The 17826-nt window shown below is 36.4% G+C and overlaps 1 protein-coding gene across 1 annotated transcript; it reads left to right on the top strand.

Annotated features, from left to right (window-relative positions):
* Positions 1-128: 128 nt before the first annotated feature.
* LOC148278005 (putative fatty acyl-CoA reductase CG5065) lies at positions 129-15981 on the top strand. The gene is made up of 11 exons (XM_088232048.1): positions 129-601; positions 1988-2104; positions 3401-3523; positions 4593-4718; positions 6016-6169; positions 8362-8469; positions 9885-10077; positions 11484-11590; positions 12661-12793; positions 14065-14322; positions 15152-15981. Exons 1-11 carry the CDS (start codon positions 464-466, stop codon positions 15297-15299), a joined length of 1605 nt encoding a protein of 534 aa, XP_088088174.1. The 5' UTR covers positions 129-463; the 3' UTR covers positions 15300-15981.
* Positions 15982-17826: the final 1845 nt, after the last annotated feature.

Genomic DNA, 17826 nt, shown 5'->3' with positions numbered 1-17826 from the left:
CTTCTTTTGAAAGCGCACAATATTAAAGTTGATATTCCTCCGCGAAACAAATGTTCCAGGAAAAAACTGTATGAAGTGTTTTTTTTTGTGAAATGAATTGATCGAAAACCCAATAAAAGACTTGTAATGTTTAATAATAGTATAAAAGATAATAATAATAAAAAATATAGTACAATTTATCTTCGCTAGAAGTGTGTATAAAAGAAATTAGTCTTCACATAAAAAATTGTAGGAATTTCCATGTGATTCGAAATTTTACTCAGGTAATAATAAACTAATTAAACGCTTACAAATTTAAAAATTAAACGATTGTAATGATTGTTTTGAATTAAACATAGATAGAACATGTTAATAATAATTAAAAGTGTGGATAAAAGAAACATTTAAACAATTGACAGTCGATAGAGGAGTGTGTTCAAATATTGAATAGAATTTTCGAAGGCTCAAGTGACGTAGATACGAGATGGCGTCTTCCACGTCCGGCATGGAGGCCCCGCCGGCGGCGAACCAAGTATACAAGAAAACAGATTATATTCCCGTCGCTGAATTCTATTCAGGACGGTCTATATTCATAACTGGAGGAACTGGCTTCATGGGAAAGGTGAAAATGCATTATTATTTTTATTTCGACAGCTCAACGGAGGCGAAGAAAATATCATTACCACACCTCTGCCCGTACCTGCCCGATTACGCATGGGGCACTGCTCTGCGCTATTTAAGGGGTTATTATACATTATATGAAATTACAAATTAAGTTTTAAAGGGGTTATTATGTATGAAACTTTAAGGGGGTTATGAAGTATAAAATTTTAATGGGGTTATTTAGTATGAAATTTTAAGGGGGTTATGAAGCATAAATTTTTAAGGGGGTTATGAAGTATGAAATTTTAAGGGGGTTATGAAGCATGAAATTTTAAGGGAGTTATGAAGTATGAAATTTTAAGGGGGTTATGAAGTATGAAATTTTAAGGGGGTTATGAAGCATCAATTTTTAATGGGGTTATTATGTATGAATTTTTAAGGGGGTTATGAAGTATGAAATTTTAAGGGGGTTATGAAGTATGAAATTTTAAGAGGGTTATTTTTTAGAAAATTTATAAACAATTAATATTATAAAATAATGTATTAGTCCAATTGAAGTTTTTCACGGCTATATAATACTTTTTGTACACATACTAATTAAAAATATGTACGAATATATAAAAATATTTTTTAAATATCATACGAGATAGTTAAATTAAATCATAATGATTTCGTAAATTTTAAGAAGTTTAATAAATGTTTTTGAATATTTGTATACAACCACTTACCGGTATTTCATCACCATCAGCAAATATTTAATAACATTTATTAAAATGTTTGACCACAAAGTTAATGCTTTAAATATAAATAATATTTAAGAAGTTTATTATGTATGAAATTTTAATGGGGTTATAAAGTTGTTCATTAAATTTTACAGGGGTTATTATGTATGCTATTTTAAGAGGGTTATTAAATATAATGTGAAGTTTTAAAGGAGTTATGCATTATAAAATTTTAAGGGGGTTATTTTATACTTTATGAAATATTAAGAGCGTTATTATGTATGAAATTTTAAGTAGTTTATTATGTTTAAAATTTTAAGGGGGTTATTATGTATCAAATTTTAAAGAGTTTATTTTGCATTAAATTTTTAAGGGGTATGTATATGAAATTTTGTTGTCCATCTTTCAAAAATGCGTATCTCGAATTTGTTGATTTTCGAGAGGCCTTTTTAAGAATTCTTATGGTAAATTTTCGCTTTTAAAAATAATAAATAAATAATCTTTCTGTATTTTGCTGGGTTTTAAAAACTATTCAAGACAGTATGATGCCCATTTATTTTTTTATAAAAATATTCACCACTTAATTTCGACAAAAAACGAGATACGCCTTTTTGAAAGATGGACGACGATTTTTGGGGGGTTTTTATGCGTGAAATTTGAAGTGTCATCATTTTTGATTTCAGGTTTTGGTAGAGAAGCTGCTGAGGTGTTGTCCCAAGATAGAAAATATATACCTGCTAATGCGACCCAAACGTGGACAGGATATTACCTCTCGCTTATCAGAACTCACCAGCTCTCCGGTACGTATTTCATCACCATCAGCACCGTTCGTCTATCCTATCCGCTTAGTACTCCAACTGTATCATTTTTGTTACATGGTATGCAAGGTGATCAGTCTTACGCTTCAGGTGCGACTCCATGAACAGTGAAATACTGCAGTGTAGCACCACCTCTAATACCAATATCTCACTTCCGCCCCGCTAGGAATCGAACCCAGAACCTCAAATATGGTAGGCGAACGCGCCAGCCACATACTTCAAAGACAACAACAACACCAAACCATCGCCCGGTTTTAGAGAGGATAGAGCATTGTTACACTATATTTGCATACAGACCTTGCTTCCTCTACATAAGTCTTCTTATGCACGCGCGCTGATTATTTTGACTTTTGACATGTCCATCTTTGAGCATTTGTTGGATTTGGTCATGCCATGTCTTTCTCTGACTACCTTGTTTTCTACTTTTCCGATCTGGACTTGGACAGGGAGATTTAGCAAAATGAGAACTCCCACCATCCACACAGTAGCCAGGCTCTTTATGAAGACCAGGGCCTCGATTGTGAGCGCTGTCTTCATCTGTACATATCGAGACGGTTTACTAAACTTCTGTACTATCTGTATCTACCTCGGTATGTTCTACTTACTTGTCATCTTGACATAATATGATCGAATCCAACGAATGAATGGCCCCAAAAATTTAGTCCCCGCGTTCCTTACGTCATTAAAATTAAAAATAGTTCATTTATATTTTAAATAGACTTTTGTGATAAAAAGTGCCCACTTCAAAGCGATTATAAACTCCAATAAATCGCAATTCAAGCCAAAAATGCTCAGTTGAACATGATACTAAAAGTACTAAAGAAATCAAGCTATTGTAAAAAGTTCAAAGATGTGCTAAAAAAATCCCCAGAAGACTCAAAAGGATGCCTTACTAGGTAGATTAAAACACTAGAATTTACTCCTTTGGAAGAACGACAGAAGAGAGGGGACTTGATGGGAACTTTTAAGTTACTCAATAATGATTTAGCAATTAAATCCCAACACTGATTTACTGGGCCATAACTGGAAGCTCTATTGTTTCCAATTCCACCTCAATCCCGAGAAAAACTTCCTTTCCAGCAGGGTAGTTTCAGACTGGAATAAATTGCCAAGTCAAGTTGTCCATTCCATTTCGGTCAACCAGTTCAAAAACCGTTTGGACGCTTTTTTGAACGAAGGAGAACTTGGACAAAAAGCCGTACACGAGATATGGGCGCATCAGCAAAGACTGCCTGCCTATAACAAATAATAATAATAATCTGGATGTGTTTTTTGCAGCTTTTTGAAACGATAAGAAAAGAGCGACCGTGGGAGATGAGCAAAATAATTCCTATCCAAGGCGACGTCACGGAATGCTTCCTCGGTATCAGCCTCGAGAACCAAGCCCTACTTATACAAAAGGTGACCATTATTTTATCACTTTAATTTTATTGTGCACAGAAAATGGTACAAGATCTTGTGCCCTTGTGATACTCTTGACTGTCAACTTCAACTGTCAACACGTATTTATTGTAGCTTGTGCTATTCAACCTAATAGTACCTTTGAATTATATGACGGGAACCAATTTTATTATTGAAATATTGGAATGAATAAATTTTTCCTAACATGTATTTCTTCGCCTGACCTTCCGTAGACCTTAAAGAGTGAAACTGCACTTAACATAACTCATTTTATTTATTAACGGACTTAGTATATTCAAAAAAATGGCAAACATAAATCTTTATAATACATACAGGCTCAATTGAATAAAATATAAATAAAGAAAATCAAAGCTAGGACAAAATTTTTTATTGTAATCACTACTTCAAGACAAGATCTGAAAGACTTGCATCAAAAAAGCCCTGATCCTGTCTCGAGTTTACAATGTGACACAATCGGGACATTGGTGCATGCGAGCCATAGTTTGAGCTGTGCTGATCAAGGAACAGCACATTATTATTTCGCAATCGGCTGATTGGAATTGCCTTTGTTTGAATGCCACTTGTTCCAGTGACGATGGTACATCAATTGAGCCACTTAGTATATTAAACATAAATATAGAATCAATATTATTTCTACGTTTTTGAAGACTTTAGATTTTTAACATTGACCCCATTTCTTCGTAAGCGTAGTCTCTTCTCTCGAGGACAATCATCCGTGCTTCTTTTCCTAGCAGACGATGTTGCACCAATTGGATATGATTTATCCGGCCTGCTAGAAAGGAGACCAGATCACGGAGGCATATTCTAACATAGGACGAGCGCGTTAACTGTGAACATATTGGTAAAGTCACTAGATGTCCCGCTAACCAAACCTAAGAGCTTTAATGACTTGTTCACCATAGTATTAATATGTTCATTTTTTCAATTTTACTGGCATGTATCTCTTTTCCTAAATGTCACAGAATTTGAAAGTGCCTCGAAAAGATTCGGCTAGAGAATGATCGTACAATCTGTCTCGTACTAACATTACTTCTGCTTCTCATTCCAGGTATCGGTTGTGTTTCACTCGGCGGCCACGGTCAAGTTTGACGAGAAGCTCAAGCTGTCAGTGGCCATCAACATGCTAGGGACGGATACACTCGCCAACCTTTGTCAGCGAATGTGTCGCTTAGAGGTACGGATCAATACCCTCATTGATATTTATTTTTTTTAGGCAATTTTATCCAGCCCTTTCTTGTGATATAACCTGCGTTGCAAATTGCACTTACAGTAAAAACCCCTTTTTACGTTTTTCTAAGGAGCAAGAAAAAAACGTGTGAAACTGAGGAAAACGCTTAAGTGAGGAAATAAAAAATGTATGAAAAAATAAGAATTACATAAAAATGAAATTGATTTGCTACACTATCGTGTACATATACTTCCAGAAAAATTGTAATAAGTGGAAATTGACAATATTTTTTTTACTGATTACTGATTACTGATTTCACTAAAAATATTTTTATGTTTTTTCAAACAATATTAAGTAATCGGTTTTTTTTATTTTATTTACAAACAGCACGTTTAAATTATTTTATGTGTAAATAAAACAAAACTCAAATAGAATTTTTAATTTGCATAAAATAACATACAATAATTTTTCCCCTAAATGTTGGGAAATTTTATTTATATGTATCACTTTTTTTTCTATGGTATCTCTAAAAACAACTGTCATATAGATCGCGGCAAAATAGTTTCCACTTTTGTGACAACATTTAAAAAAATATTTCTATTGTTATGTTTTAAACATCGTAATTTAATGATATTAAAATTTTATTGTTTCTAAACGTTTGTCAACTGCGTATCATGATTTGTACTAGTCAACATGACGTTTTTGTTCAAATGGAAACTAAGACTAACCCTAAAGGAAGACACTTAAACAAAAAGGTCAATTACACTGCATCAGCTTTGAATTTAGTTTAAGACAATATTTTATACTTTATTAGTTGTGTACCTGTTTCTATTCTTCATTAGCGTGGCACACGCGGTGGCGCGCGGGCCGCGGCATCATTATTACGACATAATTTTGGCTTTTTTGACACATCAAATGAATTCCGAAAAATTTTAAGCGTAAAACTGGGGTGATAAAAAATGTAAAAAACGTTAATTGGGGAGAATATTTGTAGGAGAATGTATGAAGAAAAATGGGTCCTGAACATTCCGGTGTAAAAAGCGGGAAAATGTAAAATTGTGGAACATAAAAACGAGGTTTTACTGTAATCAATATCTCGGCAACTAGGTACCATGAATATATAATTTTTAAATTTCCAGTTTAAAAATTATAATTCCATTATTAAAATATAGTCTCTGACTTACTCTCTCAAATTTGATTGATACAAGAAAGATCTTGAATGTTAATATATATTTTTTTTTAATCTTTGAAAAAAAAATGTATGTTATGGATAAAGAGTACTCAATTCATTTCTCCCCTGCAGGCGCTAGTGCACGTATCGACGGCCTACTGCAACTGTGACCGGGCTGTGGTGGACGAGGTCATCTATCCGCCTCCCATGAAGCCCAGCTACGTCGTCAACATGGTCGGCTGTATGGACGAGGAGCTGGTGGACCACCTCACCCCCATGCTCATCGGTAAGGAACCAGAGCCTTCAATACAATGGTGCATGTCTTCCATGGCTCCATCAAAGTACTGGGCTAGGTTTTTTAATTTTTTCATATTTTTATTGGGCCAAAATAGCATTACAAATAAAATCAGTTATCGATATAACCAAAATTACATTATAGTACTGAGATTAGAGCATGGCTCTCGGCAGCAAACATATGTTTTTACGGCTTGTTTAAACATCTGGGATCTAGAAAAACTAAGACCATTATTTACAAAACTCTCCCTGAGTAGTGTTTTTGTAAATAAAACTCTCCACTCACATGTTCTCTCAATGTGAACATAAAAAGTCAATCTGCTTTCATAGATGATTCCGAGATCCTTAGATCTAGCTCTCCCGGGCTTGACTATTTGAGGAACCAGGCTATTAAATGAGGTGCTAATGCTTTCACATCTACTCTATAGTTAGGTCTTCTCCTCCGAGTTTGTATTCCCAAAGAACCAGGCAGATGTAGATTATTACAAGCGATGGAATAACCCTACATCAGCACATTTCTAAACGAAAAGCGGACTGTAGCAAAAAAACGAATTTCATTCAGCTCTGTAAAAGGTTGAAAATATTTAAAGAAAGGAAAGGAGCACAGAAATGGACCTACCTTCGATGCTGTGAGGATGGTCTTCTGTTTTGGACACTGGATGATGAAATTTCACTATGAATTGTTAAATAATTGATTATAATAACTTTCACTACATCACGCGAAGATTCCAAGAATTTTATGCAATTTGATATAATGTCCAAATTTTGTTTATAATGTTCTAAATCTTCAAATTTTGTGTTTCTTTTATCTTGATGTAAGTTAGGCCCCACAAGGACAGGTCAAGGGAAGGGTGGGAAAGAAAGGTGATCGGCCAGGAATAATATTGATAAATGCTGTTTTATAGCAAACAGCATTTAATATGTAGTGAACTGTTACGTTGGAATGAAATGATTACTTTGAGTTACCGCAGTTTTCGTCGTAAGGTTGCGTGAAATTAAATAAGAGATTCACTTACATTGTTCCGAGGTTTAATAGATAATATGATGAATACAAGAGTATACAAAAAGCGATTAAATCAAGTACAACACTGAATGAATTAACCGTGACACGAGTTTATATTATGTGGCTGTTTGAAAGTCTTAGAGAGAGAGAGAGAGCCAGTGGCGAATGGTGTAAGCTAATAAGCTGTAAAAAAATATCATATATTTGTACCTACATAGGAAGTACATAACAATGTAAGTAATATATACTATAAATTGATATTTTTCTGTGGTTCTGTGTGATACAACAACTCTCATCCATGGAATCAACTCAAACAATGTAACTTCGTGATATATTATATTATATAGATATATTATCCATTACTTTAATACATAACTCAATAAAAAATTATAAAAAATACCACTATGAATTCAGTTGATATTAGGTATAAAAACGGCCGCGTAGAGTGCTATATGTCCTGCAATATGACCCATGAAAGTGATTATGGTCTTATGTCAAAAGTACCATCTCAAAGAAAAATAGTCCTTAAGAAACAATGTTTGAAATACTGTTTTCTAAATCAAGAATCTTCAAATAATTTGTGTAATCTGCAAGTTTAATCTAGGAGAAAAAACCCGCACTGGGGTTAATACATTCAAAATAAAGTGTGCTTATTTTTATGAAAAAATAAGCTGGAATAATCGGCTAGTTTCTTGGCTCACCGCAGGCGCTGGCGCGCTTTATTACAATTTAAATTTATATTAGGATAAAAATACAAACTATAGAAATGTTTTAAAATAAATGTCAATTATTTATTTGTTTTTCTGTAAATTAAGTTACAATAAAACATTATAGTCAGTCAAATATAATGGTAAGCTGCGCATAATCGCTTCTATACACGGTTCACCCCTGGAGAGAGCAAAAGCTAACTGAACTGAAGCCGACAGGGGACACGGAGATTCTGGCGAGTTTCAATTGTGTCAACGTCGAGCAGTTCCGGTGTACCTTATGCGGTGTTGTTACGGTAAAAATGCAGCGTGAGTGCGTGCCCGTAAATATAAAAAAACTAAACAAATCTACACGTCTCACTTACAACTTTAAGTATTATCCATTTTTACATCATCAGGTTCAAATGACAATCTTTTTCAATGGCAGCCGCTTTTATTTATCTTTTTCTAAGTTTCTTTACAATCGTGTTGCAGGAAGCAGACCCAACACTTACACATTCACAAAGGCCCTCGCAGAAGACATGTTGCTCAAGGCTAAAGAAAATGGAGACATTCCAATCGCCATCGTTAGACCATCCATCGGTAAGTCCAATATTTTTTATTTTCTTTATGATATATATCACAATAATAAAGGTGCATTTGTCACTATTTTACTTCATATATCATAGAAGTATAACATATATATTTTTTTAACGCTGTTCTTCTAGAAAAATAGACAAGCTTTAAAACCAATCAATAATCTTTTTCCATATTTATTTATGAATTTTGAGAGAACTGGACTTAGGAGGGTATTATTATACCCAAGGGGGGTATATAAGACCAGTAATAAGACTTTGTACGGTTTACTGATGTTTATTCTGAATATTTATTATTACCTTGTTCAGAGAGCGACTGTTTACTAGGAGAGACAGATCTAGAATGACTTGCCGAATTGTGTGGGTATGCAGACGGCTGTAGGTATATTGTTGTTACCAGCAATATATCTATTTATTTATTTATTTAACTTTGTGTACATAATGTTATTTGTACATTGGTGGGCTTATTGCCAAATGACAATTTCTTCCAATCAACCGATAAAATATAAGTTTTATTTTTATAATTCAAGTTACAGAACATATTCAAAAGAAAATAAAGATTAAAAAGCTAAAGATATATCAAAATAGAAATAAACATATGTGTTTATAAATTACCTTAAATCAAAACTATTACTCAATGGGAAAAGGGAAAAAAGAGGAAAGAGGAAAGGAGGAGAAATTAAGGAAGAGAAAGGAGATGTTTCTTCAGACGTGATTTAAACAGAGATGTAGTAACATCTTTGATGGTGGATGGGAGATGATTCCACAGTGGAGCCGCATAGACACCATATGAGTTAGAGAAGAAAGAGGAATTGTGGATGGGTATTAAGAGAGTGCCTTGAGAATTAGAACAAAGAGGTAAACCATGAACTGATAAGCGTGAAGCCATGATCTACATTCGTTACCGAGGGAATGTAGAAAAATAAGAACAAATAATAGAACATAATTAAGGCTTATACACGATTAAACAAATTTTTGTAGACAAGGATTGGATTCAAGCCCCTAGGGCTGTTGATATTAACATATTACAACAGAGATCAAGAACATTTTAGAGAAGGGAATGTAGAAGTCTGGGCATCCACAGGGCTTATGACCTGTCATTGGCTGGTTTAAATATTTTACAGGCATTGCTTAGTATGTAGATGAAATAATTCAATCATATGAATCTCATCCGCAGCAAAAAAGGTTTCAGCTCCGTAACTTTACAAACGTCAACAGATAGAAAAATCGGAGGAATATAGATGTTCAAATATAGGCAGAATGGTGAATATTACACAGTGTGTGTTACAATGTGGCCACTTAAACGAGCCAATAATAGGCCATAAATAAGCCCTGTGGATGCTTAGACTTCTAAGTTCCCTTCTCTAAAATGTCCTTCATCTCTGTTGTAATATGTTATGCATGATTGCTTTCTGTCGATAGTGCTGTCATCGCGCCGAGAGCCGGTGGACGGGTGGCTGGACAACCTGAACGGGCCCACGGGGATCATCGCCGCCGCCGGCAAGGGCTTCTTCCGCACCATGCTGTGCCACGGGCAGCGCACGGCCGACCTCGTCCCCGTGGACACGGTCATCAACCTCATGGTAGTGGCCGCGTGGAAGACGGCCACCAGCAGGTAAATACCGCCGTTTCCGTATTGTCCTTTATTACCATGTTCTGCCGCAGAACTAACGGGTGGGTACTAAGTGGTTTAATTTATATCATATTTAAAGCTATTAACACAAAAATGCAGTAGATTGTAGATTACTATTAATTTATATCGGTCAGCCTGTGGTTTAGCTTACCGCCCGGGTTTGATTCCCGATTCCCGTAGTTGGTAATTTTTAAAAATGTTCAGAAGAGCTGAAATACTACTAAATTTCAAGACTAATCCACAAACTAAAATACTTCCGTGCTACTTTTCAATAATAAATAACCATTCTAAATGGTGCTGTTTTATTATTTTTTTTCTATGTATATTTAATGAAATATTTATTGAAACTTTTGAAAACTACAAAACTGAAAAAAATACAGATGGTCCCTTGTGCCATCTGACTAACTAATTTCATAGTCTCCAGACTGGCACCTGAAGCGTAAGACTGATCATCTCACCTTCATGTAACAAAAAAATATCAAGATACGCTGCGATTGGTGTACCAATGCAGTGCCCTGTGCACCATTAGGTGGGGAAAGGGAATGATGATGATGACGATGACGATGAAACGAAAAAACATAGTATTCCATTCATATCTTGTTAGAAAAACAAAGAGGTTCTATTTTTATCTATGAATTTTTTTGGTTGTTCTTATAAAATATCAATTATATGCTTTAGTTATTGTTTTTTTTTTTTTTTTCAAATAAATATTTGCCTTCTAATTTAGAGTTAAAACAGATAACCACTATTATATAGATAAAACTATCCAGTATCCAGGCTTATTTTACTATCCTCTTTATTTATTATCTGTCTTTATTGAGGGTCCAACGCTCAGCTTACAGATACCGGGATCCCTAGCTAGGATTTTATAATTTCGCGTGTTCCGAACAGATATCTTGTGAGAAAGACATAGGTCCTTGTTTTATATCTTTTAAGAAAAAACCTTTTGATGAGGAAGTTTAATGGTTTTATTTTTTTTTTTTATTTGTTAATAGACTGTTAAACCAAGCCAAAAATTTTTTTACAACTTTTATGTATCGTATTATCAGTGCTAAGATATTTTAAAGTTTTGTATTTCTGAAATAACCCCGCGTGTGACGTCAGAGGTTCATTCCGCTTCCGGCAAGCAGATTGGAAATCTTCTATAGCTCTCATATCATAGGTTGATTCATATGAACCAATGACGTCATTTCAAGTAGTGCGTTTTTAATTTTTAAAAAAAAATATTTTTTTCGTTTATTTTCAAAAACTTTCCCGTGCTCTAATTTTTACCTCGCGCGAGAAAACGTTTTTTGTATCCAATTTCCCGTAGGGCTGAAGTTTCTCATTCCTAAGATTTTTATTGTTATCGTTTTGTGTCCATTAAAATGAATTTGTATATGTTTCAGACCGGAGGGCATCACCGTATACAATTGCTGCACGGGACAGCAGAAACCCATTCTCTGGAAAGACTTCGTAGGCCTCTGCTTCCACTATATATGGAAACACCCCTTCAGTAAGTGCTACTGAAGCTTCCCTATAGCCAAACTGGCACTAACATCGATCTGCTGATGGACAAATGACTTTAGAGCGTCATCGTAATACAGATCATTCATGAGTCATCTCTCTGCGATCTTCATTCTAACGTGGCATTTAAAAATAATAAAAAAATATTCATCATATCATAGTTACAACTACAAAAAAACTATTGCATAAACACAAAAAAATCCACAATGGCAAGGCTTTCGTGTGTGTATACATTTTATTTGAAATTTAACTAAGCAGCTTAATTTAATCAAAGGAATTTGGATGGATGCAGAAAACGGGGAAGACCGAGAAAGACATGGCACGATCAAGTCCATCAAATACTCGAAGATGGACATGTCAAAAGTAGGAATAATCGGCGTGCGTGCATGAGAAGATGTATGAATGTAGAGGAAGCGAGGTCTGTATGCCAAGATAGAGTGATATGGCGTTCTATACTCTCTGCCTACCCCTACGGAGAAACGGCGTGATGGTTTGTTTGTTTGTAATTAAAGGACTGGAAGAGTACGATAGATATCAACAACAAAAAAAACATTTTATTCACTTTTTCCAAGTTTTCATCGGTTGTTGATGCGCTGGGGCGTCCGGGCCGTTCGTCATCTTCAAAGTCTTCACAGCCATCTTGGAAACGCTTGTACCACTCGTAAACTCTTGTTTTACTCATAGCAGACTCACCATAGGCCTTTGTTAACATTTCACACACTTTGTTACACTTTATTTCATTTTTCACACAAATTTTCATACAAATTTGTTGATTCATTTTTTTCAACAAACTAAAATCGCCGAGCTCATAAAAACACATCCAACCTTAGCGGCTGCCTCAGACAAAGTAAACAATGAACACAGTTGAAAATTTTAGCAATCTTCAGGGGCATGTATACCAACATAACAAAAAAGTTGACTATTGGACTCTCCAAACCAGCGTAATTTAAGATTTCCAGTAATCCGGCAGTGCTATGGTCCGATATCTGCCGGATCACCGAGAGACCGCTGTAATTTGAAATGAGCTTGTATGTAAGGATGTGTAATTTTGTTTTACAGGCGACTTGATGTGGTGGCCGGGCGGGACTGTGCGCTCTATGCGCATAGTGCATACAGTAGAAAATGCCTTGTACCATCGCCTGCCTGCCCTCATCATGGACTTCGTAGCCAGATCTACAGGCAAGAAACCCATGTAAGGAAGGTTATCGTTAAACCAAATACTTTTCAAGAAAATTTCAATTCAAATAATTTATTTTTTATTTTAAATTAAAAAATAATATAGTGTACATGTAGTCATACAATACTTATCTCGTGTCATTGGTAGAGTCGTTATGTGCTCTTTGTATGTGAAATAGAACCAAAACTCTGGGATCCTATCCTGAATCTTTTCTCGGGGATAGAGTTTGTGGATTTTTTCACGCCAAAACTGTGAGTAAATCATCATCATTATATGCTCGACAGCTCGGATGGGCCTTGGCTGAATCCAGGAGTCTCCTCCACTCTTGCCGGTCTGCTGCCCTTCCTCTCCAGCTCCTCACTTCGGACATTGTCATATCTGCGCTGATGCAGTCCATCCATCGCATTTTAGGCCTTCCTGGTCTTCGTTTTCCTTGTAGCACTGACATAGTTTGGCGTTTTATGGGGTTTTCGTCGTCCATTAATTATGTGGCCAGCCCACCTCGAGCGTCCCACCTTGATGGAGTTGATTATATCGTATAGCTCTCTATTGTAGCGATGACGCCAATGGTTGTTTTCTCTCATAGGGCTGTGGACAACTCTGAGGATTCTTCTTTCGAAAGCTGCAATGATTCCCTCAATATTCTTTGTCATAACCCAGGTTTTGAAAGCATATGTAATTCATTATTCCATGTCCGCTCCCTAGTTGGAGCATATGGTGTCCACAAAGATCCTCCAGGCATCTCTGTCGGCTGCCAGCGTCTGTGCATCCTCCCAAGTCAGGTTCGCGTCCCGTAGTTCTGACATGAACTGCCGACAAACAGTCAGCAGTGGACGTTCGGGACGTCGAGAACCGGATGCCTTGTAAAGTAGGCAAGCGTGATTAGGGCTCTCAGGAGGCATCCGCAGCACATGGCCAAGCCAACCGCATCGCCTCCGCTCGATGACAGTTGTCATCGGAGTTTGCTGCGATTTTGAGGGTTTCAGTTTCAGAGAGAATCAGAGTTTTGAACAAAATTTTTTCGTACTAGTTTGGACCGTAATTGTTTTTGAAGCGCGTTTGAAACTGTGTGTAAAGTGGCCAATGACAGGTCATAAACCCTGTAAATCCCTAGAATTCCATATTCCCCTTCTCAAAATTTTTTTCCCTCTCTGTTGCAACAAATTTAGATCTGAATAATTACGTTGTGTCTCTGGATGGTTAGTCTAATCTAACACGGCTCAGTCTCATTTATGCGTTTATGGTTCAATCTGTCAGTATCTTAAGAAGCCTTATTATTATTGCAGCATGATGCGGATACAGGACAAGATGGAGAAGGCGGCCGCCTGTCTCGAGTACTTCACGACCAAGGAGTGGCAGTTCCGCGACGACAACGTGCGCCGCCTGTGCGACTCGCTGTCGCCCGACGACCGGCGCAAGTTCGACTTCGACGTGCGCAACATCCACTGGGAGTCGTACCTGCAGAGCTACGTGCTCGGCATCCGCCAGTTCATCTTCAAGGACAGCCCCGCCTCGCTGCCCAAGGCCCGCGCCCAGCTGACCAGGTGACGAACAGAACTCGCATTTGACTGAAGCATTTTTGCAAGAAAAAATACATTTTTTGTCCAAACAGAACTCTGATTCATCATCGTAATTTGGTAACCACCCTTCTCGACCCTGAACTCTAAATTAAATATATTTCATTCCATTTCACCCATTTTTCTTCATACATTCTCCTACAAATATTCCCCCAATTAACGTTACATTTTTCATCACCCCGGTTTTACTCTTAAAAATTTTCGGAATTCATTTGATGTGTCAAAAAAGCCAAAATTATGTCGTAATCATGACGCCGCGGCCCGCGCGCCACCGCGTGTGCCACGCGAAAGAAAAATAAAAACAGGTAAACTACTAATAAAGGATAAATTATTGTCTTAACCTAAATTCAAAGCCAGTGCAGTGTAAATGACCTTTATGTTTAAGTGTCTTCCTTTAGGGTTAGTCTTAGTTTCCATTTTAACAAAAACGTCATATTGCCTTCATTGAAAATAGGTTAAAAAATACTGTCGATTTCCACTTATCACCGTTTTTACAATTTTCCTGGAAGTATATGTACACTATAATGTAGCAAATCAATAATATTTTTATGTAATTCCTGTTTTTTCCATACATTTTTAATTTTCTCACTTTAGCATTTTCCTCAGTTTTACACTGTTTTTTCTTGCTCCCTTGAAAACGTAAAAAGGGGGTTTTACTGTATATACAAACAATGTACTGTAATTTTTTTTATACAAAAATTGAGTACTCTTACTTTCCGGATTTGCCTCATATTTACCACGATCCGTCCAGGTCTCTATTTGATGTGGAATTTAATAAATAAATTTACTGTTGCAGATATTACTGGTGTCACCGCCTGATGCAGCTGATCCTCGCGCTCGTATCCTGGCGGTTCCTGTTCTACCGCTCCTCCGTACTCCGGGCGACCTGGTCCGCCGTCTGGGGCCGCCTGCTGCAGCTCCTGCGGCTAGTGGCGGCGGTCTGATGGGCGTCCCGTTGCGTTCCCTAGTTAATGCGTAGACGTACTTTAGGGTGTTTGGAAACCAATTGCCAATGTGGAGGTCCCGTCGCGTGAGGTCGGTCGGCTCTCGCCCCCCGGCTCAGAAAGACATAACTCGCTGCGCACAGATACAACGAAGACTGGTGTCGTTCTTCAGTTTTGCATATTCACCGTCGATCTTTTTACACCAATTTAGCGAACGTTTAATTATTTCTTTACAAACAAAGCTTTAAAAGCTTTCATTGTACCCCACACCGCAGTATAGTCCGAATACACACGGTCAGTACTGTTGCCTTGTTTCGCTGTATGACTGTGAAGGAACACAGTGTTAGTTCCAAATCAAGACCGCGGCCATACGTCCCGGATCCCGCTTTGAAAGGAAGAATAAGTCATACAAACAAAATTAAAAATTACAAAAATTTCCTATACATCAACAGGCACTCAAAAACGAATGATAAACAATTTGCATTCCAAGGCACACAAGTCCATCAAATTATCAAGACATTACTGGAAAAACCTTAACACAAAAACTCGCGCAAAATTATCCGTATCTCTTTTGAAACTCTAACGAGAAAGTTTAATGCTACGGAAAATTGGATATAAAAAAATATTGCTTACAACCGGTAAAAATTAGAGTATCTAATTGTATGCTAAAGTTGCTCAAAAATGTATGAAAAAAAATAATAACAATCGGGTTGCGGTCCCGTGGCTAGTGTCTCGGACTCGCGCATTAAAGGTCCGTGGTTCGAATCCCACTCTACCCCGATTTGGCTCCCATTTTTAAATAGTGAGTTATTTACAACTCGTTGAAAACGGCCCTCAAAATGAAATATTTGTCACAAGTTCTTCTGAATCAACCAATCAATTATACCGCCAACAAATTAAAACAGGGATGGACAACATCTTAGAGAAGAAAGTCTAGGGGTTCACAGGGCTTATGACCTGTCATTGGTTGGTTTGAGTGGCCACTTTACACACCAACAACCACAATTACAAGCAACATTCACCATTTTGCTCTATGTTCGACCATCCATGTTTCTTTAATTCTTCCATCTGTTGATTTTGCTGAAGTCGAAGAGGTGAAACCTTTATTGTTGTAAAGAGATTCATCTGATTGAATTATTTCACATGCTAGGCAACGCCTGAAAACAATTTTCCAACTTTTGGACAAATATTGAGTTTTACAGGAGATAAATTAATAACCTTATTTGTGGGAACTGGGTCCGCATATTGAACCCTCCCTTCCTGGTGACGTGTAGCCATTACACATTGCATCTGATAACTTAAATATCTCTATAAATATAATTCTTGGTATTTTTCCGTTATTCATTTACATATCAGTTAAAATAATTCATTATTGAATAATAAATACTTATTGGGCACAGAAAAAGCAATTAATATCTGAAATCACCAATACAATCAATGTGTCGCGACTCGCAGCGTATGAAGTAAAAGTACCGAACGATCGTCTCACACACTCTTTACGTCTCACTCTCGATGCTACAGGTATATCCGCGAGCGAGAGAGACAATTTTACGCTTCACGCAGGCCAATAACCGAGAGCCGGTACACTACACTGCCAGACGTCAGCAACTCTCCGAGTTCCGTTAAGGGTGGTCCTCTCTAATAGTTTTTTCATGTTTTTAGCTATTAGATCAAAAACATTATCACAACTTTAAATAATTTAAGCAATTTCCAATGAATATTCCATTTTTCCAATTTATAATCTTTAAATTTTGCATTGTTTAATGACTACACAGCACTGTATCGGGACGATGATGCCAAGGAAAAATAATGTATTCTATACATTTACTGAAATAAAATAACAAAACGTCTAGTTTAAACTAAAAATTGACCCCATTCTTGAACAGATAATAAAAATATTATCACTCAAATGTGGCAGATCGAGTTATGTGTTTTTGATAACTCGGGGACGAACTGCGCCCGCAGACGGCGACCATAACCTCTGTTATTAATTTAGTGGTGGATTTGTAAAATTTACATGATAAGTTATTTATTTTAATTGTAAAATGATTGGTAGAAATTTCCTTCGGTAACTTGCTCGGTCGTTCGCTTTGATTAATCTATTTATTTATTTGACAAGAAGACAGATTTCTAAAGGTTCTGAATGTCTCGCAAAGTGCCCTTTTTCGACAGAGCGTTTCCCCACTCCACGCTCGCTCCGTAATATTAAATTTCGTAATATTTTTGTTTCAATTAATTTTGCGAATATATAAATATGCTGTTTTTTAACGACCGGATTTTCCGTCGATCGACTCGGCGACCCTAACGCGAAATGGAGCAAGTTGACCGTCAGTTTTGTATATTAATTTATAATTTATCTTTCCAATACATTCTCTGTGTTAGAGAAAAATATTTACGAGAATTGTGCTATGCGTACGTCTAGAGTGATCATGGTAGGATAATTGGTTCATTTAGATGGTTTTTATGTCCAATCTATATATATATATTATATTATTATATATTTGATTACTAAGCAGATGTAATATAC

Source organism: Micrasema longulum, unplaced genomic scaffold, assembly GCF_059751315.1.
Source record: "Micrasema longulum isolate JH-2025_06_02 unplaced genomic scaffold, ASM5975131v1 h1tg000941l, whole genome shotgun sequence".
Taxonomy (NCBI): domain Eukaryota; kingdom Metazoa; phylum Arthropoda; class Insecta; order Trichoptera; family Brachycentridae; genus Micrasema; species Micrasema longulum.
Note: the sequence above shows the minus strand (reverse complement) of the source record. Positions and strands in the feature narration are given on the sequence as shown.